Here is a 23,798-nt window from a genome sequence, read left to right as displayed (position 1 = left end):
TACTGTCTGTTTGAACATAGCTTTTTTCACCCTTTGCCTGAAACGCTCCATTTTAGCACCTGTCTCTTTAAGAACATCTCCCGGAAAATTCCCTAGTCGCGTCTGATTGCAAAAAATGTTATTTTGTGGAAATACTAAGATATCTCCCTTTTCAACAATGTTGTAATTTATTTTGAAACTATTTCAGTAAACAAAACTATGATATTTTCATATAAATCTTGGAAAGAGTGAATTAGCATATTTCCCATAATGTTGCTATGCTATTGCTATGCTCCACTAACATTCAAACATACATAAACAAACAATACAAACTAAGTGTCTTTAATAGAACATTTATTTATTTACAATTAAGGTCACTGACATGTAAAGTAGGCTATTTTACAATACAAGGAGGACGTGATACATACTGTGATGTACTTTCATGTCATGGGATGTTATGGCTAACATCATTTGATAATATGATCTTGTGTGAAATTGAATTGATAACGATTGATCATGACAAGGTCTTCTCTCCTGTTATCTCCACATAATTCCACTGATTCCTATCATGGAGATTGGAAATACAGGATGCCGTGTGGTGCAGGCTGCCTTTAAGGCTGGAAATAAGGAGAAATAAATGGCAATAAATTAAACATCTTTACTGAATATTAGCACAAAAAAAGAGAAATTCCTCACTGCATTTCACACATACAAAATCACTCACTGTGTTGGTTTGTTTTGCTGCAAAGACATTTCATCAGGTTCTGTTTTTCTTTGTGGTTTGTGGGGAAAAGTGGGCTGCGACACATCATTTTTCCATTGGTTGAAACTGCAATGAGAACAATGGTGGTCATCAACACAACAACTTAGGTGATAACCACTTATAATGCCCTTTGGCTGCTTTACCTGCAGACTACACCATTTATTTTGGCAGAAAAAAAACATCTTTAAATCCTATTGAAGACCCCAATACAATATCATAACAGCTGATTAGGAACTTTTTATTTGCTGGTTTTTCACAAATCTTTAACCAAAACGTACGATAGACACTCACCTCTGCACCTGCACTTGCGGATGTGAACTTTGGACACATGCAATCCTGCATGTGAAGCTGCACACAGTGGAAAAATAAATCACTTGTGTGAAACAATATTCCATTACCAAACAACCGTCTTCGGTCAGGATGAGATTATGAAGAAATAATTAACATCTCTGTGAATGTACCTGTGCTGCTGAAGTTATCCACCAGAATGATGAGCAGGAACGTAACACCTATGATCCTGGACATGATGGCAGTGTGTAGCTCCGACAAAGTGTTTCATTGTTCTAAAAACTCTCAATTATATATCAACCAGCTACCACGGAGGGCTGCTAACTTTGATCAGATCAGACTTGGCAGGCCTAGAAGAGGATTTTTGGTGGGGGGTAATCTCTCAACTGTGCATGGATTCATTCCTACAGTGTGAAGATAGTTTTTATTACACATTCCCCACATGCAGGTAGATGAACAAAAGCACAAACAATCAGTTAAACTTGTTCCTGAGACTCGTTTGGTGGTCATAGTGACAATCAAATGTACTAAAAATAAGCCTTGTGGACATTTGTAATAGTATTTAGCAGTGTCTTTACAAAATCATAATGTTTTGTTTTTTTAAATAGGCTTTTTAGGTTTTCCCTTTCCTGTGTTATATAGGTTTTTGTGCAAAGGCTTCAATCCCAAGGTTTCCTCCAGAGTTTTGGTATATTTGAAAGCGTTTGGATCTCCAATAAAAGTTTTAATAATGTTTGGCTGCACAGTGGAAGTTTGTAGTGACACTGGTACATTGGTTGGGTTTAAGGACTTGCTGGTATGGCTTGTACATGCTAAGTAATTTAAAAGTTAATTGCTTTTTAAATGTACATCATATTTACAAAAAGTCAAGCCAGAAGCATCAGAAAACTGTTATTATTAACTAGAGATGACCATTTGGGGGACAGGTCATGGTTATGTGATGCAGAGATTATTGGTAGGGGTGTAAGGTACGGGAAAACTCAAATCAATGTAGAAACAGACTTTGACAAAGATTTTAAGTCCATTTAAGAAACCGCAGTTGATGAGAAATTACTAACCAAGCAAATAATACAATCAATAAATCACTGAACAACGGAACCAGGTTGGACATGTTGGACTTCAGTTAGGTGAGTTAACTGCTACCTCTGATATAACACACTAATGGGATTACTGAGCAGCTCTGTCATTGGCTGGCGCCTGAGTCACTCTCTCTCACAACCGAAGGTGCGTAATTACGCACTGCACCCTGGAAACGTTGGCACACCTCCACCATGTTATCCGAAGAGTCAGCACTGTCGCTTATATCACCCGCGCGGCGTGACGTCCCCACGCCGCTATGAGTCAAGACACAATACGAGGAAATCCCCAAGGCAGAGCAAAGGGAGAGAGGCCCCTTTAAATCGACGCTTCCCCGGTATGCCAAGAGAGAGAGGGAGAGAGCTCTGATAAACAACAACAGTGTTCTCAGTCAGGAGCAGCTCTCACTGGATCCAGCTCATACTGCGGCCTCAGTTAACAAAAGGTGAGGTATTATCAACCATATTTACCAGTATTCCTAAAGGATTGTAGAGAGAGAGATGTTTATTTCAGATAGGGCGGAAAAGCCGTTTATTATAGCTCAAACAGTACACACGTTATTGTGCTGTTCTGCTAGTATACAGACCAGGGAGACATTTGCTACACATGTTAATTGTATAAGACTGGAAACATGTTAGAAAAACATCGTTTATTTCAGTATAAACAGCGCAGAAGTGTTGCGCACTTGTCCACAGCCGACCGCTCTCTGACGCATGAGAGCTATTTTTGACAAACGTATTTACTTTCTTTCACAGGCTACTTTCCCTCTGTCATTTCCAGCATTCTGTCGTGTGTCGTTCATACATTCATTGTTGAATGCCATTGCGGAAGTGAGAAGCCTTTTGACACGACACAAAGCCTGGGCAGTGTGGACATCTAGCGGCCAATCAGGAGAAGGCGCACCCCGGAGAGATGTACGGAGCTTCAGGGATCCCGGAGCTCATCCCCCCCAGCGGGCCGCCCCGGCAGCCGGGTCCGGCGGGCCAGTATAACCCGGGACACCCCCAGGTCAACGGGGATGGAGGGGGGGCCAACCCTCAAAGACTCGGGCAGAGGGCCCCCAAACTGGGCCAGATTGGTCGAACCAAGAAAGGTGTGTGACTGCTGCTTTGTCTGTTTGCATGGATCAGAAACATGACAGTGACACGCACAACAGCCACATATATAATAATAATAATACATTTAATTTATATAGCGCTTCTCATCTGCCAAGACAAATCTCGAAGCGCTTCACAGCAAAGGACACTACATCATTAATGTATAATGTATACATTCATTTATTATAATGACAGATCATAGATTAAATAGACCACAAAATACATCCAAACATGAGTGCACGAGAAGCAGTAAAGCACTGTAGGAATAATATAAGTATATCATTATGACGGCAAAAGGAGCTATAAACAGTATTAATAGGTAAACACTATATTATAACTATTGAATGCACTATAAAGGTAGTACAAACAGTATAACATGCACTATAGACATTATAAATATGACACACAATAGACCAGTATTGACATTTCCATATATAATATAATATAAATAAAGATAAGTATGCTATCGAAGATATAACCACTTTGGACAATTTTACAATAAAACATGACATGCAAAATAATGTTGCTTTTATATAGCACCTTTCAAAACAAGGTTTAAAGGTGGTATACCAATAATACAAAAAGAATGAACCTCACTCGACCCTCGTAATAAGAAAATATGGCACAAAGGTAAAACAGACATTCATTCAAATTAGTTTTCAGGAAGGTTGCAAGTTGAAGTCCAGATTAGGGAATGGTTAAATGTGTGTTCTTCTATGATCTGAGATTGCGCGCAGTAAGATTTAAATAGTATAAGTCAACAGCTGTATGCTGGGTCTATATGGTGCAAAAAAAAAATCGTTTTATCTTAAAATCAATCATGAAGTTCACTTGAGGCAAATTCAGGGAGGATATGAGGTTATGTGAGCTCTTTTGAAAAGCAAGACACAGACAAACAGTAAGAAAAGTAAAATGTCTTTACAAATCAGTACTTTTGTTATTACATAATAAGACCACACGGCAAAAACTAATTTGAAGTCTCTACAAAGAGGATATTTTTTCAGCTTAATCGTGAAACTAAAACACTCATTTGGTAAACAAGGGAGTACAATCAGTTTTTTTTAATAAGAGGCTTTATCATTATGATATTTATGAAAAAGAACAGTTGTGAATACAGATCTGCTTTTAACGTCACACTGTCCCCAAATTGTTGCTTGAGTATAAGAAGGGCTCGGAGCAGCAATCAAAATGTGTGTTAGTTTTGTGAGGGAAATTACCAAAAGAGAAATAAAAATTGTGATGCATATTATGGGATGTTGATGTGAACATTTCTCTAAATTGACAGAAAAAAGTATTCTTTTGCTTAGAGGCCCACATCCCTGACCTTTGCCTTTTCCTCCTCTTTAGTGGACATGGACGATGAAGACTTGGATGACATCATGAACAACAACGGCCAGTGCCCTGTATCGCCCATCTCCTAAACTTCACCAAGAAGTGCCATGTAAAACAAAATCTCTAAATCTCCCAGGACGCCAAATGTCAACGTGGGTGATGTTGGCCTTGATCCTGTCGTGTGTCCTCCTGAAGCCTCCGATTGGCTCAGACAAAAGGCACCAAAAAATGGCTGATTTAGCGGCAGCTGAAGCCTAGGCCCCTGATTGTACATAGTGTTTATTTAAGTCAGACTGTGAATGAATTGTATTGCATCGCTCTCTACTCTATACCTTGGCGGTAGATTATCAGGAACGGTTTTGGAGAAAGTGTCTATATTTTTCAGAGCTTCTTAAAAAGGGCTACATTTCTAAAGTTGCACTGAGTCTCGAAGAGAAGCGGCTTCTCACCTGCTTGTTTTCCGGTGAGATCGTCTGCGATTTGGTCGTGTGGCGGAACACTGTTAACGTGTCACACACAGGTGAAATGTTAAACTTTCGTTGTGCAAGGACTATCACTCTCACACTGATTCAAGTGGTGTCCTAATATCCGGTGGATGAAAGCTTGTATTTACAGGAAAGAGAAAAAAAACTACTGCTAATTATTTATTGTTTGGAAAAAAAATGGTTGTGTTGTTATGGCTTCTACATGTTTTTTACTCGTTCCTGAATAGAAATCGCTTCGGTCCTCTATTACTGAGATTTATTATGTTTTTTTCAAAATGGTGCACTTTTGTGGGAATGCCTGTTATGTGCAGTGACATGTTCTATGCATGGAGTCTGTTGAAAAAGCATCAACACTGGTATCCTCTTATTAAGGGCTATGTAGTTCAAACCACAGCGCTGTTATGCTCTTTAGATAACGCTGAGTCGACATTTTCCTAAGCTCGTTGTTTGCTGACTCGGCAGACAAAATATCTTAAACAACAATTATTTATGGAGGTTTTCTTCTTAAAGGCAGGGTTTTCGAGACATGTATAATTCTACTTATTTAAATTGCCAAATGATATTTATCAGATTGATTATCGAAAGGAATTGAGGAAACACTTACTTTGTATTCATATTTACAGCAGTACTCTGCTCGATGGCGTCAGTGTCTTACCGGTTCAGATGAACTTTACAATTACAGTATGAGATAATGAGAACACGCAGCACTCTATAGTTAGCGCTCTGAGACAATCTTAACTCTGATGTTTTTCGGGTTGTTTTTTTTAAAGATTGCAGTGGACTTTGAGATGAGATGTCTGTAGAGGCTCATGCTGATGTTACTTTGTTGGCTGTGAAATTGTTACTAGATCACTTTACTCTTTTGCCTCACTGCATTTCCCAGTCTCTGACTCTGAGATTATTGTCTGCAGTTGTGGCTTCTACCATTTGCATGGAAATGGTCAATTTTTCATAATGCATCTTTGGAAATAAAAGACAAATCTTTGTGGACTCTGTCGTTTTGATGCATTTGTTGCTAACTTAGCTGCTTTGTTTATTTCATGCAGTTATTTTAACCCAAACATAACGTTCACATAGGAAGACCTAGCATTTTCATTCCTAACTGGAAAAAATGTTTCACTCATTCAAATTGTGAATATTTGGTTCAATACTTGACACCGTAACCAAAATCCATACATGTGTAAAGGTTTTTTTACATGCTCTATTCCCTCTAAAATAATAGGACAATAGAAAATACATTTAGCTGCAGGTGAGATACATATTTAATGTGGGAAAATAAATTCTAGTGAGGCTCATGTAAAAACATGAATTGCCTTTTTTTTCATTGAGGATGACATCACTACAGTCATGCCGAGGCTGGACTTATTACGTAGCGCTTTTTTAAAGCTGAATATTACAGTTGTGTGAAGTTCTTAATGCAAATGATAGCCTAGATATTGAGTAGTAAACACACTTAAATACTGTATCCTCAAATAGCCTCTTCAAACATGTTTCACAAAATATCTCTGGTTCAACATTCATTTGTGTCTGATACAGAATAAAACTTCTTAAAATTACATAGTTTTCCTCATTTAAGAATTGGGACAAGGCACATATTTTAGTTTAGTTACTACAATCTCCCTATAAGTTGTCAATGTTTTCAAGTTGTTCACAGCACAAATAACTCTAATGTGAGGTATAAATATAGTATATTAATACTGGAATCTTTCCTCCTTCAGCAGATGTATCTGGAAATACCTCTTGTGTCAGTCTCAAGTCAGGCTCTAACATGCAAGTAAAGTAACAAAAAGCAAAACAATTGTTTTCACATCTAAGTAACTGTAAAATCATAAATTAAAAAGGTTTGGTGGAAAAGAAGGTTGTTTTCTTTTTGCTCTCTAATATTCTTTATTTCTATACAATCAATCACTATGACCAGCACACAATTAACAATGTTTCAATATGTTTATTATGTAAGTACTGTTGGACATAAAACATTTCTTTCACTCATTTCTCATTATCTGCTAAATGAGCCAAGTGTATAAAACTATGCCATATAAAAAACAGTCGACACTGTTCAGAGCTCAAAACATCACAATAGAAAAATGACTTTATAATATCCAAAAGCTAGAACTGGGCCACAGTGATCTACCTTTAGAAGAGCCAACACTTCATCCTACATTTGTCAAAATAAATAGAGGCAGTTTGTTCTCATAGTGGCTGATACGGAAGCTATTAGAGTAAAAACAGCACGGTGACTAGATAATAAAATATTTCATATGTGAGCAGGGTTTGTAGCGGACTGGTATGAAGAGGCCTGTAGTGAGTGTTGTAGTAAAAGGCCTGTGTGTGAAATCACACCCTGCTCATCATAATGTCTATTTTAAAACCATCAACAGTTAATATAAAACAATGTTTTGTCACCATGTGTCTCTGTTGTACGGAGCCCCTGAGTCGCAGCCTAGACACCAAACTGGAATTGATTACTTTCAATTACATGGCAAACGCTAAGAGACGCTGGTGCTAACACGGAGATGCTATCGTTGGCTACAATCCACTATTCAGGCTATAATTCAACAGGTTACACCCCAAGTGCCTGTCTATTAATCAGGGGGATCCAATTATAATGTGTTTGTGAAGGTCACTTGTAAACAATTGTGGAATGTGTCGACGGGGTGCGGGACATCATTCATGAAACAATTGAGTGCTGCGTCATAATCAAGGGGTTATCAAAGGTCAGCCTGATGAAAAAAAGAAAACAAAGTCAGTAATTCTTTGCCTCTCTGATTCACAACTTCCCGTACACCTTCGGTTTTCTTCGCTGGTGCTGCAGAAAAAGCAGGGAGGAGCTTCTTTGACAGCTTCTGTTGGAGTCCCGAGCTGTAGGGGTCGCTCTCACACATATTCTTTAGTGCTGCTCGGCGGACCGCTGCGGGAGCCGCCCATGGACGGGTACTTGGCCACTTGTTTTTTTCGAGGACAGGAAGCAGCCAACATGGCTCCGCCCAAAACGTCCAGCAGGGAGCCGCCCCAGGCGATGAAGATGGCCGCGCCAAACTCAAACCTGGGACACAAGAGAGGGTGTTACTAGTTATTCCACCAGTATGAGTTTGGATTTCCAATGACTTTGGCAAGGATTGGCAACATTTCTCCATTCCCAACATGTCTATTTCATCGGTTCAGTGTTAAAGGGGTTTTCTAAACCTTACAAACATTTAAACCTGCAATGGTGAAGGATGAACCTTGTTCTTTTTCCAACACGTTCTCACTCCCAACCCGTCACATATTGACGGTCGGTCAGGGCCCCTCCCCGTCACTCTATTACGGACAGGGTACCCCTTGAGCGTTGATAATAGACGCCATGAGAACGCTCCCCGACGGTCGGTTGTTATTGTCAATATTAATATAATAATTATTTATTTTTTAATAGTCACATTCGATTTCGCCGATTTTCTTGTTGCCCCAGCTGGTTGACACTTCTTTTAGCAGAAACAAAGGCTACATTAATGTATTAAATCCATGTTAATCCATGTGTGTGGTTGTGGAATTAATGGACGTGCCATTGTGCGATTGCGTTGTCACGCAATCATTTACAAACTCTTCAACTACAACCCTAATTATATTTCAAAACATTTTAGAAGGCCTCACGAAATATTTTAATGTAAATTTAAATTTAAATGTGAAGGGATGTGTGTAATGTGGTGATTGACATTATTCACCCACGGATCTATGGGTTGGGGTATTGTTCAGCACGGACATTTTAGTTAACCGGACTTCCTGTTGATGTGAAATCCGGAAAAAAAAAATTTTTTAAATAAAATAATACTTTATTCCAAGTTTGCTTGCTTTTCTCTTTGGAGGTCATCACATAACGGCATTGTAATACGGCAGTTCGGCCGCATTAAATATTACATATCTGCCGTAGTTCGCTATTTATAAAGCCCTGATGAGAAGACTTCTAGACAAACAGGAAGAACTGCCGCCGAAACTGAATATGTGACGTGGATCATAAATATATCAGCAATTAAACAAAATATTCTATTTCTCTTCACAATATAAGTCTTCTTGCAGTATCAATACTAATTCGGCTGACTTTTATATTTGATCCAATCGGTATATTTACACCATAACGGTGCAAAGCTGATAGAAAGGGACACCTGGTGGTTAAAGCACCTTATTGAAATGTATTATTTGTATTATTATATTAATAGGAGACACAGACAGACAAACTAATAAGGCTTTATTTAAACATTAAAGAATACTTTAGGTTAAGGTCTTATTTTGAATAAGAAAAAAGCTTTGGGGGTATAAATATTAAGCCTGACAAAGTACTAATATATTACTTTCCTGCAATGTTAACTACTGTATGTTTAAGCACTTATTTTAACTGATATTATACATATGTATTATACTCTTATAAGATGTATGTAGATAGTATAAGAAATGTGCAGAATACGACAGTTTAATGGTGGAGGTATACACACATATTGATAGATGTCTTGTAATGCACTGTTGAGGAACCTGCGACCCAAGTTTTTCATCTCCGATGTCAGGTATTGAACATTCAATAAGTAAAGAACACAGAATTATTCAATATAAAACACAGAATTTGTGTGATTATACTAAATGATTTACAAATAAACACCACTGCATATTTACAACTGTTACACATGCTGATGTAACGCAAATGTTTCCAACTTGGGATCAATAAAGTATATCTTATCTTAAGATGATCGATGGCTACTGCCATATTTGCTAAATGTGCCTCTGAACCTTGACAAGTGCATGTTTCAGGCTTATCAATGAACAACAGGAGGGGTCACAGACATAAGACCAGCTGTTAAATAAAGCTCTTCTGACCTTAGCTGGCATGTGTGTATTAATGCTGCCCATTATGGGCACAAGCCATTTTCACCCATTTATTAATTATATGTTTTAAATGTGAGTGTTTCCTATCCCCTAAACCTCCAGGGATGTACACAGTTTAATACTGGCAACTTCTTATTATGGGAAATATGAAAACGTCTTTTAAAACTACAATTCCCAGTAGAGACGTGCCATAGAACATGTTGCGAAACACATAATAGAGTGGCGAAGTCACGCCCATCTACGTCCATGGGACCTTATTTCGGAAAAATTATGTATTGAAGTCAATGGAGAGAGAAAATGTATCTTTCGATCCCGTTTGAATTGTGCCATGAATTACACATATGATGTTATAATGATGTTTGTCAATCTTAAATAATCATTTCCATGTCAAAAAAGTCACAGTTTGTCGTAAAACTGTTGAAATATAAGACTATGAAAAATACGCAACTAGAAAGACTACAAATCCCAGAGTCGCGTAAGTGATGTCATAACTGATGTCACAATTGTGTTCCCCCACTACATAAGAGATAGCTAAGATAAGATAACTTTAACAAGATGCCTGTGTGCTTGGTACCAGGTTATTATCATACCAGCAATGGGTCTTGCTCGTTCTTTCGCTTCCCGTCTGAAGAAAGGACCAGGAGTGGCTGGATAAAGTTAGCTACCTAGCTAGTAGCAAGCACGTTAGTTAGCATTACAGCCTTGTCATTTGTATTAGCCTTAACATGAAGTAACATTAAATAACCCAAAATGTTAAACAGTAAGAGTAGTAGTCATATTTCGTGAACCCTTTGAAGAGTACTGTCACACCGGTGTGATCATTCTATAATACACCATTTAAGCCCGGGGGAGAAATGCTAACGCTACATTAGCATCTGCGATCTTTTCTACTTAATGCTATCTGCACAAATGGTTGACATTAAACATTAAAAAGATCAGGCAGTTCAGAGAGAATCGAAGGAAGGCAGGCAGGCAGCTTTGCATGACATTCTTCAGGACGTGTTTCATTGTGGTGATAGTGTGGGTAGTCACTCTATTTGTAGTGACGGCCATCTTGGTGACATGTGTTGGTGTTGTGTTGTAGTACATTGAGCGTTTCAAAAAATGTTGTTACTTCACAGTTTTACGACACATTATTTTTTTTTTACTTGCAAATTTATCTTTTAAATTGACAAACATCATATGTGTAATTCGTGGCACAATTCAAACGGGATCGAAAGATAATCTTTCTCTCTCCATTGACGATCAATACAAACATTTTCCGAAATAAGGTCCCATGGAGGTCCACCGGAAGGGGAGGGACTTCACCACTCTATAGCCAGCATGTGTAGTTCTGGGAACGGGGTGGGGGACGGGGGGACCCGTTCAAATCCAGTTTTGGACAGTCTGCCGTGGTTTCATCCCATTTCAAAGTGCTGTTCGACGCTCGGCGTAACCCTTGGCGCACACTCAAACATCCAATCACAGAGCTTGAGGACGATCACAGGGTTTGTCAAGCGAAGCGGAGAGAATACTTACTTCCGGGTGTAAAATTCTCTAAAGCAACTATTATGAGCTGCTCCGACCCTCGGTCCTGACGGACTCCAACTTGTGTTTATTAATCAAACAAATAAATAAACACAAGGATAATTATGTGTTATTGTTGAGTAAATAACAGTGTGTGGTTTAGAAAATAATACAAAATTAGAAGGAAAAAACGATGAAACAATACAAATTTCAGTATTCTGAGCCCCTACTCTCAACCATAACTGACGGCAACAAAAGTCCTACATTATTCAATTAAAATAAAGAAGTAAAAACAATAAGTGTGGCTTGATATTGAGTAAGAAAAAGGTTGATAAACGCTGTGAGAATGGATCTGAGGAGAGCATTTCGCCGCGATCCCAACTCGTCTATTACCAACGTTCAGGGAGCTCTATGCAAGTCAATGGGACGCCCTGCCCGTTGAAAACTGACTCTCAAGGGGTACCCTGTCCGTATTAGAGTGACGGGGAGGGGCCCTGACCGACCGTCAACATGTGACGGGTTAGGAGTGAGAACCTGTTGTCTTTTTCTTAACGCAAGACTATTGTGGAAAATCAGCCAATGTGGCCACATGGGTAATTCAAAAAAATTTAATTTATTGATTATAAATAAAATGTCTGCATTTGAATGTTTACTTATTACAGTAGTATTGGCCGAATATACTAAAGTATCAACAACAGCCAACATTTCTAAAGACTAAATTACATTTTATAATGCTTCATTAAGTCACATCAACAATAGGTGTCAAATAAATATAATGATTTAAAAAGTGCAATACCTGCCTTTAAGCTGTATTGCCTTAGTGGTAACATATACCTAGAATGGACCTTAAAAATAATACTAAAAATAATTGTTCAACATTTTAGGAAACATGCCACATACCACTGTTTTATCGGTCAATTACATTTGAGTTAGCTTAGCATATTACAGGAAACAGTGACAAGAAATAGTCCAGCACATTACTGCAACACAACAATGTGTCATAGTTACTTAATTGTGGACAAGTAGATTAGATTATTTTTGGATGGAGCCAGGGTATTTGTTTCCCCCTGTTTCACTCATCATGCTATGCTAAACTATCTGTTTAGCCTGACGTTTCATATCTGAAGGGACTCAATTGTGTCTTTTTAACTTTTGTAAAGAATGGGATTAGCAATTATGTGATCATGTAAAACTAATGACAGTTCTTGGACACACTGTGATACTTACTTGGTGTTGACTGGAGTGTAGGGATTGTAGAAAGCCCGGATCACATTATGAGCGAACCAGGAGCACGCAACGATGGCACACAGCCCTGAGAGGACAGAAAGCCAACAACAAAGATCAATCAGTCCATCGACACAACATCAAACCCTGAGAGGGGAGACATGCTTTTATAGTCACCAGGCGGCGAGCTATTGACTCCAGCACAATTAGCCTTTAGTGTTTCTGTTCTCTTCGGAGCCCGTTAGACCTCTTATGTCAGAAACCGTACCAGGAGTAATGGACTTATTCATTCAGGGCTGCAGCACAGGAGTGGGAGGAAAGCTTTTTGGACAATGGATCACACTTCCTCCTACTTATTGTATGATGTGCTCTAGATCTAGCAAGGATGTGATAATGTATGGGCTCAGAACAGTCTCATAATACACACATGCACACAGAAGGATTCACACTTGTATTTCATGATCCGCAAAAGGATCCACACTTGTGTTTTTCAATGCACACTCAAATGTGTTCCGTTTCATATACATGTAAATAAAATCCAAATACAGAAAAAAGTTTTACATATGTATTTTTGATCCTCACATATTTGTTTTCTGTTTAAATACTTTGAACCTGCAAACACAAACCGCTTTCTGTGCACGGATCGCTGTGCATTCGTGTGTGAGTTTTTTGAGACGACCCCTGATGGTCAGCCGATTCGTACTTGTAATTTTTTCTATCTATAGCCAATCAGATGTCTCCTCAATTATAAGCCAATCACATGAGCGCACCCCCACGAGGGTAGATTTCTTGCGTTCATGACGCGCTTCATGTACACATTTTGCGCTGTCCGGAGCTGACAGGTCCATGGAGTCTGCCTGCAGGCGCTAATCTCAGGACACCTTGGCCCAATCCCAAATCACCCCCTGAGTCATTCTACAGAAAAGGCGGAATCAGGGTGATACAAATCTCCTGAAATATATTCCTTCTAAACACATCTAAAACCTGTTAAATAGCAATAACTAACTCTTAACTTGATGAATCCACAACAAGTAGAGCTTAAAATATTAGTATTATTTGTATTATTTGTATACATTATACAAAGCTTATTTATATAGGAACGTCACTGGTGTTACGTGTTACCAGGGAGAAGAGTAACACCAGTGACGGTAACACCAGTGACAATTTGGAGAAAACCAGTGGTGTAGTGGGCGTTGGACGCGTCCCACAAATTGAGTGACAGTCGCGCAGAAAGGCCGGATCGCCCCCCCCCCCCCATTGACAGTTCACGAGCGCGTCCATAGAGTCTCCCCCCGCCCCGTCCATCCAGTAAAAAAATCCCCACTACACCACTGGAGAAAACACTACCATTTTAACAAAATGGCTGCCATGTGTCAGACCAAATATGGCTTCAGTCAATATCAAAATCGTTTAACTCTTCAATACAATACATTTTCCCATTCAAATGTTCACCCCTGGGCTATGCAATGAGTAACACTAATGACAGACTTGAAAGACTCACATAACATTTGGAGATAAAATGACACCTTTAACAAACAAATTAAGAAGTATCTGACTTTCCTTATGTCTTTGTCCACTGCACTGCCTCAAATTATCTCTTGTTAAAGGAGGCATTCAGAGACAGTACATTACTTCAAAATAAAAGCGTTTTGTGTAGCAGTAACACCAATGACGTAATTTTGGGTGACTGACATTTATTGGATACTATTAATAATAATTTGCGTTTTTTTTACCATTTCAGTGTTATATTTAATGTATGTAATGTTATGTAAATTCATTATCGGCCGATATTCACTCTTAATAGTTTGATCGGTGCTCTCTATAAAGGCCGATCAGGAGAGCTGGATCTGATCGATATAGACATAAATGCGAGTGAAGTATAACCGGACGCGAGAGAGAGATCAGATCAGCTGCTGAGTCTGACCGAGACACGCAGCTCTGCATGATCACCTGATGCTCCGCCCTCTGTTTAGCGAGCTGACCGGACTGCGCAAAATGCGTACATGAAGCGCTAAATCATGAACGCAATAAATTATACCCTCGTGGGGGCGCGCTCATGTGATTGGCTTAGAATGAAGGAGACATCTGATTGGCTATAGATAGAACAAATTACAAGTACGAATCAGGTGACCGTCAGGGGAGTCTAAAAAAACCCACACACGAATGCACAGCGATCCATGCACAGAAAGCGGTTTGTGTTTGCAGGTGCAGCGGTTTTAAACGGAAAACAAATATGTGTGGATCAAAAATACATATGTAAAACTTTTTTCTGTATTTGGATTTTATTTACATGTATATGAAACGGAACACATTTGTGTGTGCATTGAAAAACACAAGTGTGAATCCTTTTGCGGATCATGAATTACAAGTTTGAATCCTTCTGTGTGCATGTGTGTATTATGAGACTGTTCTGAGCCCATAATAACGAGCTAAGCTTTGATGTAATATTATGAAACTGGTCATATTTTCCATACTACACTGAACAAAAATATAAATGCAACACTTTTGTTTTTGCTCCCATTTTTCATGAGATGAACTCAAAGATCTAAAACATTTTCTATATACACAAAATAACCATTTCTCTCAAATATTGTTCACAAATCTGAAAAAATCTGTGATAGTGAGCACTTCTCCTTTGCCGAGATAATCCATCCCACCTCACAGGTGTGGCATATCAAGATGCTGATTAGACAGTATGATTATTGCACAGGTGTGCCTTAGGCTGGCCACAATAAAAGGCCACTCTGAAACGTGCAGTTTTGCTTTATTGGGGGGGTCTGGGGGGGTCCGAAAACCAGTCAGTATCTGGTGTGACCACCATTTGCCTCACGCAGTGCAACACATCTCCTTCGCATAGAGTTGATCAGGTTGTTGATTGTGGCCTGTGGAATGTTGGTCCACTCCTCTTCAATGGCTGTGCCAAGTTGCTGGATATTGGCAGGAACTGGAACACGCTGTCGTATACGCCGGTGAGTATGCTGGCCATGCAAGAACTGGGATGTTTTCAGCCTCCAGGAATTGTGTACAGATCCTTGCAACATAGGGCCGTGCATTATCATGCTGCAACATGAGGTGATGGTTGTGGATGAATGGCACAACAATGGGCCTCAGGATCTCGTCACGGTATCTCTGTGCATTCACAATGCCATCAATAAAATGCACCTGTGTTCGTCGTCCATAACATACGCCTGCCCATACCATAACCCCACCACCACCATGGGCCACTCGATTCACAACATTGACATCAGAAAACCGCTCACCCATACGACGCCACACACGCTGTCTGCCATCTGCCCTGAACAGTGAAAACCGGGATTCATCCGTGAAGAGAACACCTCTCCAACGTGCCAGACGCCATCGAATGTGAGCATTTGCCCACTCAAGTCGGTTACGACGACGAACCGGAGTCAGGTCGAGACCCCGATGAGGACGACGAGCATGCAGATGAGCTTCCCTGAGACGGTTTCTGACAGTTTGTGCAGAAATTCTTTGGTCATGCAAACCGATTGTTGCAGCAGCTGTCCGAGTGGCTGGTCTCAGACGATCTTGGAGGTGAACATGCTGGATGTGGAGGTCCTGGGCTGGTGTGGTTACACGTGGTCTGCGGTTGTCAGGCCGGTTGGATGTACTGCCAAATTCTCTGAAACGCCTTTGGAGACGGCTTATGGTAGAGAAATGAACATTCAATTCACGGGCAACAGCTCTGGTGGACATTCCTGCTATCAGCATGCCAATTGCACGCTCCCTCAAAACTTGCGACATCTGTGGCATTGTGCTGTGTGATAAAACTGAACATTTTAGAGTGGCCTTTTATTGTGGCCAGCCTAAGGCACACCTGTGCAATAATCATGCTGTCTAATCAGCATCTTGATATGCCACACCTGTGAGGTGGGATGGATTATCTCGGCAAAGGAGAAGTGCTCACTATCACAGATTTTTTCAGATTTGTGAACAATATTTGAGAGAAATGGTTATTTTGTGTGTATAGAAAATGTTTTAGATCTTTGAATTCATCTCATGAAAAATGGGAGCAAAAACAAAAGTGTTGCATTTATATTTTTGTTCAGTGTAATAAATTAATGTGGATTAGTGTAGGTCCCAATTCCATAATGTACAGGCATGTAGAAACAAAAAGCAGAAACATGTAGACTGAAAAATGATATGGTCACCACACTTTTCTCATCACCATTCCAGCTGCTCATTTGTCAATATATTTGTTTTTACTTTACTAGCTGGAAGGTTTATACGTTATAAGCTTTGTAGCCACACTAGCAGTGCAGTCCTAGGGATTTCCCTATCAGATGGCCCACAAATGCTGTCCAAACTGAAGTATCACAACAAAGAGAGGATGGCTTAACAAAGTACTTAATTTTAGATTGCCTAATCTTGTAAAATGATCGTATCTTTCCTAAAGAATTTGGTGAACTTTATCATCAAGTTTAAATGTTTCATTTATTTTGTGGTATTGTGAGACGTTCCTAATGATACTTTACTTGAAGTCCCCCATTTTAGCATTTGAAAGCAGTGTATATATAGTTTGTTACAAGACATTTTGTAGTGTTTACTAGCCGCATTTGCTCTAAGTACCATACTACCGCCTCACCGACGGGATATCATGGACTCTAAGTCTAGTTTTAAGGTTGGCAGTGTTTCAGACCTACAGACAAAAAAATGACTGGTATAATGAAAGATTTGGAAAAAAATCACGTGATTAAGATGCTAAAGCCCAGTCACATAGTCTCAACTCAATTGCAAACATGTACGAGTTGGAGTGACATTTGTAGTCCCACACACAGCAGCAGTCCTCAGTGCTGGAACAACACCTTTATGTTGTTTTTCCTTTTAATTTTCACCCATCTGCATGTCATCAAACATCACTATGGCTTCCTCACCTCCCACCAGCAGGATGATGCCTCCTGTCATGGCGACGCGGGACTTTCGCAGTTTGTTGTTCCCTCCACAGGTGGTGCACTTCATTCCCATACAGGCCACACCCAGGCCTGCGATGGACACAATGATGCCAACTATCATCAGGGCACGAGTGGCCTGAAGTGAACCTGGGGCAGAGAGGAAAGGAAAAAAATATGAAGAATGAGAAAAGTACACAAAGACTGTGTTGGTTCCATTAGGGAAGGCAGTGGAGAGATGGCTTTTGGAGATCGTGGGAGTGCACTGTATCTTGAAAATACAGCATAAAAAGATCATATAAAGTCACAAACTGATAAATAATGAAGAATAAACAGACCTCAGCCTTTCAGAGAGGCTTTATGTGTGTGTCCAGGGGTTGTGAAATATGCTCACATTAGCCTGTCAGGACATTTGAATGTGAGCTGTTCCTGGAAGCGAAACCATGGGATACACATGGACGCACAAACAGAAAGAAAAAAACACATCCCACACTCTTTCTTCTCCCACTGTCTCTGCCCGTTTGTTGCCGTTTAATTAGAGGTGGAGGCCTGCTGAAACATTGCCGGACCCCTTATCTGTCAGTGCCCCTCCTCAGGCTATAAACCTATCACAGTGTGAGTCCCCCCTTTGTCTCTCCCCCTCGGTCCACCTAGAACCAGTCTGTGCCAGTCTAGGCCATCCCTGCCCAGCCCAAACAAACAAACCCCTCCACCAAGAGAGGGAGTAGAGGGACACGGGGGAGGAGGGTGCAGAGGAGAGGGGTAACTCTATGAAGTAGCGAGACATGGGGAACAATAGCCTGGATTATATAGTAAATGCAGATAGAGAGCAGGATGCACAGTATCCTGGATTGGAGCTAAAACACTGCTCTCATTATTGTCACTGCGCTGTCTGAGGAAGCTCTGTAGTGTCGACACAAATGTTGCACATCTGCTGCTATTCACTGAGAACAAGAGACGTGAAGACATTAGATTGGTTTTGATTACTTCGTACATACAGTACTCACTGCTCGTTACTGAAAGTTACCAAACATACCACTTTGTATGCCTACAATGACAGATAACAAGTTATATTTATATATCATCTTATCTCATTTTCATTTAACAGAGATTATATTAATAAAAAACACGTTTGTGTAATATTTGTTATTTAAGTTAAATTATATAAATATGTATTTTATATTGATTTCAATGTCCACTCCTACTCTATAATGGGATACATATTATTTGTTTAATACTTCAAGGTGGTAGAGGCTACTTTAGCTTTCTCAATTCTGTATAGCAAATGTATGTTGACATACTGTATTTAATGTCATATCAGCTGTACTAAGGAAAACATGATTTAAGAAAATTATGATCAACAGGTAATCCATTAGGCCACAGCCCACTAGAAAGATAGACTGTGTCTCTATTAACGTGTAATTTGGTAAAACTTTAAACTTTATTTAGCAGTCTGAAGAATGTCTTTTTCAAAAGGGCCTTTTCTAAACACTGTTGGACAATACTTGATGGAAAAAAGGTTAATATTGTTCTTTTAATAATATTGTAGTTCCAATCCCTTCCAAAACACATGTGCATATAGTACTATCACAGACTGATGGAAATAAGGACATTGGGGGGTCTGAGGCCCAATTCCTGACTAATCCAGCTCAGCATCAAGCTTGCTGTAGGCAGAGCACACAGTACAGTAGGTAGTGTGTGAATCACAAACACAAGATAATGTTTTGTATTGGATGCATCAGCAGAGAAATGATCAGTTTTAAATCAATATCATCTCAAAAGTAGTCCAGGATAATGGGTATTCAATTGTTGAAAACATCAACTTCCAGTTTTTGAATGAACTATGTTCTGAAGCTATTGTTAGTATGTGTATGTCATTGTAGAGTCCACTTTTTTATGAATAAGCAACAACTGTTGTGGCGTATTCATCATAGTTGGGAACAGAAGTGTCAACAAGGTTCTCAGTAACGCATCTCTTGGGATTACCTGGGAAAACGAGGTACGCAGTTACGCCTTTTATCACTTATATTTCCACAAAGGCACGGCCATAGTGACAACGTATAATCTTTAGGTTATATATGCTCATGCAAACACCTGCAAAGAGATGGATCACAGAATTAGCTCTTGAATTTGGATAACTACAGTGTTTGTGTCTGTTGAAGTGAGTCCTATGGCTGGAGGTGAGGTGGGTGGGTTTCCCAGAATGAGACAATGTGTGGGTGAGGATTAGAAGGAATGCTTTTAAATCTTTCCCTTGTGACTTCTCCTAAGGAATCGGTCACTTGCGAAAGAGACAATGTCCCCCTGTAGTGACAGATCACAGTGGACTGTTACTGCTGATAATAGTGTGGTTAGTAATGATGGAGTGATGAGGAGGAGGTACCCTGAGGTGGGGAACTTAATCAGAGATAACAGTGTGCTCCATTGAGGTCTCACTCAGGTGTTTCACCAGGTGTGTCTCCAGGTGTGTCTCCAGGTGGGTTTCCATGAATAAGTCACTATGGGAAAATCAATCCAACCTGTTGCTTTAAAACCAGTGATTGACATGTCATCATCAGAGGTGGAAAAAGTACTCCGATGTTATACTGAAGTAAAAGTAGAAGTAGGCTACAAGAGGGCCAAACATTCTCTGTTCAAGTCCTACAATCAAAATGGTTACTCAAGTACAAAAGTATTGGCATCAAAATAGACTTAAGTACCGAAAGTAAAAGTACATGTTATGCATATAATATATTTTATGTTTTGTAATGATTGATCATTAAAGTGTTCTCAAAGATGGTAAAGGTGCAGCTAGTTTTAATGACTTTGTATACTGCAGGGTAGCTTGTCGATTTACTCCAGGTGGAACTAAAGTCTGATTTAAGAGTTTATTATATTTAACATAATTGAACCAAATCTGCAACCAAATGTATTACATAAATGTAGTGGATTGAAATAACACTGTTTACCCTCTGAATTGTAGTGGGGTACCGTAAGATAGATCCAAAAAGTTGAAATACTCAAGTACCTCAAAATTGTACTTCTGTACAGTTCTTGATTAAATCTACTTAGTTACTTTACACCACTGGACATTATCGACTACTCCACAATCACGCTACTTACTGTCGAGCTGCAGAATGGAGTCGTAGATCTTACACTGGAGCTGTCCGGTACTTTGGAACGCGCAGGACATCCACAGTCCCTGATACATGGCCACGGCTGTGATGATGTTGTCCCCGATGTACGCAGACATCTTCCACTGCGGCAGGATAGTCCCGATGATCAGTCCAGAAATGCCAACTAAAGACATGAAAAACCCCAACAGCTGAATACCGGAGTTTGCCATGGTTTGCAAACAAAGTGTCCTTCTCTAAAATTAACTTAAATGACGCAGGATCCCTCTCCTGCACTAAAGCTCCGGAAAAGTGTCTCGCAAAACGCAGCTGGTTTACAGTCCAGAGTTGGGGGTCTTCAATCGGGGATGGGCACTCGAGATGTGGGTGATGGTGTAAAGTGGGTGTGTTGTTATCATGCCTGCTGATGCATGGAGACGCAATGTTCTGTGGTCTGCTGGGAAATGTCCCCTCCGCTTCCAGCAAAGCAACAGGATGTCTATGCACTCAGCACTTCAACACTTTCTAACCATTTCAAAATGCTTCAGACGCTTCGTCATAACATGTAACTGCGTATCAAATATATACCTATTACTGTTAATATGTATTTCTGAAACATGTATATTTGCTAAATATTTACCCAATTTACGCATCATGTCATATGAACAGTGTTGGAAGATGTACCCGGATCCTTTATTTAAAGGTCCCATGTCATGGCCATTTCTACTGATCATAATTCCATGTTTGAGGTCTACTAAAATAGATTTGCATTGTGCAATTTTCCAAACTCACATTGGTTTCTCATACAGCATCTCTGTATAGTATGTGTTTTCACTCTCTGTCCTAAACGGCTTGTTGGAGCTCTTCTGTCTGGATCTTTTTTACGTTAAAAGTCGCCATGTTGCTACTTACTAATATTTTACAATATATGTTTTCCAGTAGTTGCCAAATACCAAGACACAATAACAAGCGTTGTTGATACCAGTGGTCGGGCTTTTGGCACTGCAGTGTTTTTGACTTCACACTGAGGCTGAACAATAGTAGCTACAGCAATGGGAGAGGAAGTAATAACCCATAAACCTGCAGGAAGTAATCCCACTGCAGGTTAATGGAAATGTGCTCACCTACTGGCTGGATTACCAATTTCAAATGTAATGAGTCCTTGCTGTTATTCCTGTTTTCCTCACTTCTTTAATTTTCTCACATTCTTGCCCCCCCCCCACCTTCACCCACATTGTCTCCCAATATAACTCTTTCCCTTATACTGTATCCAGGCCGGGGTAATAGGCCTCAAGTCATAGCTTTTGTGGCCAAACAAATGCCTCATTGTTGCCGGGGAAGAAGAACCCCGTAGCTCAAGGAATCACTTTGATATAGAGGAGGAGGAGGAAGAAGAGGAGGCGGGGGTGTTCTGGGTGATGGAAAGAGTTGAGAAAGATGAAAGAAAAAAGTAAAGAAAAACATTTAAAAAGGTACGAAAAGATGAGCTTGGTAAGCTGTGCAACAGGAAGAATATCAAGGGCCAGTTCCAGTCCTACCAATGCTGTTGCTATGGGTTACCTGATTTATCTGATGTCCTCTTGGCTGCTTCTTCCACGAAGGACCTAGGTAGCAAAGAACAAAAAAGAAGAACATTGCTCTTTCCCCCCCTTTCCATTTTACTACTTTCCCTTTTTCACATTTGTCTTGCTTGCTGTTGCTCAATGGAAACTGAAAAAGAAAATACCTAAATCAGCCCGAAGAAGGTCACTAACAACATTCTCTAGGGGGGCCTGTCCCTCCCATTCCTGAGGCCTCCTCTGGGTCTGAAGTGAGCAAGTGGAGTGCAAGTCCAATGATTGAGGTCCTTTAAGTGCCCTTGGAAGTCACTGAGGCATTAGCAATAAAACACACCGGGCCCGCTGCTTTTCCCTGAAAGGCTCCCGAGTGCACAAATGAGGGGGATGGCGCCCCTCGCTACATGTCCCACGTCTTTATCACCTTCAGTCTTCTTATGCAACTAGACTCAGTAGCAGGACGGGGCCAATAGATTGTGTTCTCGGTGTTGTAGACTCTCTTCTCCTCAGAGGTTTGGCAAGTGCTACATGCAGGGTGGAGACATATTTGGACACAATGGATACAATCACAGGCTCTGTGGCTTTGTGCTGCACCTCAGTGAGCGTGAACATGACTACAGTGTCGCTGGAATGCACTTTACTGTAAGACTAAGTTAATAACACAGTACGCTGCTTCAATTGTGCTGAGTCCAGATTTACCCAGTTTCGGTCAGTCTAGCGTTGATGCAATATCAGGTGTTGACCGGTTATTTTTTATTTCACTATTGGATTTACAAACTTTAAATGGGAAGGTGAGATTGGGGCTCAGATTAAAAGAAAAGGGCTTATAAAATAGGCTTCATTGAAGTCGATACAATAAAAAAACAATGGCTTTTTAAACACCTATTGCCTGGGGATTGACTGGAAACTCATTTTGGAGAGTCAAGACAGTATTGCCTCAGTACATGATTCATTCCGTACAGCAACATTGTTAAACTCAAAGAGTCTACAATCATCTGACCAAATCACAGTCTCTTCAAACAGTCACAAGAATACATGAGAAATTGTATCTGAGGCCTCAAAACACGTATAGTTTCCCTCACTGTGTCAGAAATGCTGGATTTGAGTCCGATAGCGTGTAATTTCTTCAAGATCCAACTTCCTGTAAAGCCCTTCAAAATGTTTGCATACTTATAAAAATAGATCTCGTTACACAGCATGTCAATAAAGGAAAGTTCCTTCATGATTTCTGAACACTACTTCTTCTAATACTAAAGTTAAGGTAGTATACTAACACTGCCTAACTCAAAGTTATTCACCAACAAAACATAGTTTGTTTTCTTTTATCTTTACATATGTTGTGTCTCGTCAAATGTGTTAGTTATATTTATGTATGTTGTCTGTCATTTCCTGTTTTATTTTGTATTCACCTCTTGTCTTTCATTTCAGGCCCTGTTTCTTCCTCCCCCTGTGTGTTTTTCCCGCCATCATCAGTGTCTGCCCCGCCCCTGATTGTTTCCACCTGTTCCCACTCACCTCATGTTTAAATAGTCCTGTCTCTCCCCTGTCCTGTGTCAGTTCGTCTTGTTTGTTTCCCCGAATGGTTGTGCCATGCCTCGGCTCAGAAAGGATCGCTTTCACTCATGTCAGGTTTTGTTTCTTTTG

General features: G+C 40.0%; 2 protein-coding genes across 2 annotated transcripts; one reads left to right on the top strand and one right to left on the bottom strand.

Moving 5' to 3' along the window:
- The first annotated feature begins 2,289 nt into the window (after nt 1-2,289).
- On the top strand, nt 2,290-6,011 carry si:dkey-112a7.4. Its single transcript, XM_034236234.1, has 3 exons — nt 2,290-2,552; nt 2,863-3,200; nt 4,552-6,011. The coding sequence occupies exons 2-3, from the start codon at nt 3,020-3,022 to the stop codon at nt 4,623-4,625; spliced, it is 255 nt and encodes an 84-aa protein (XP_034092125.1). The 5' UTR covers nt 2,290-2,552; nt 2,863-3,019; the 3' UTR covers nt 4,626-6,011.
- Nucleotides 6,012-6,946: 935 nt separating this feature from the next.
- On the bottom strand, nt 6,947-21,020 carry cldn7a (claudin 7a). Its single transcript, XM_034236233.1, has 4 exons — nt 20,609-21,020; nt 17,492-17,656; nt 12,603-12,687; nt 6,947-8,064 (listed from the first exon to the last, which is right to left on the bottom strand). Exons 1-4 carry the CDS (start codon nt 20,829-20,831, stop codon nt 7,896-7,898), a joined length of 642 nt encoding a protein of 213 aa, XP_034092124.1. The 5' UTR covers nt 20,832-21,020; the 3' UTR covers nt 6,947-7,895.
- Between the last annotated feature and the right edge of the window lie 2,778 nt (nt 21,021-23,798).

This window comes from Gymnodraco acuticeps, unplaced genomic scaffold, assembly GCF_902827175.1.
Source record: "Gymnodraco acuticeps unplaced genomic scaffold, fGymAcu1.1, whole genome shotgun sequence".
NCBI classification, from domain to species: domain Eukaryota; kingdom Metazoa; phylum Chordata; class Actinopteri; order Perciformes; family Bathydraconidae; genus Gymnodraco; species Gymnodraco acuticeps.
The sequence above is the reverse complement of the archived record's forward strand: the minus strand, read 5'-3'. Positions and strand labels throughout refer to the sequence as shown.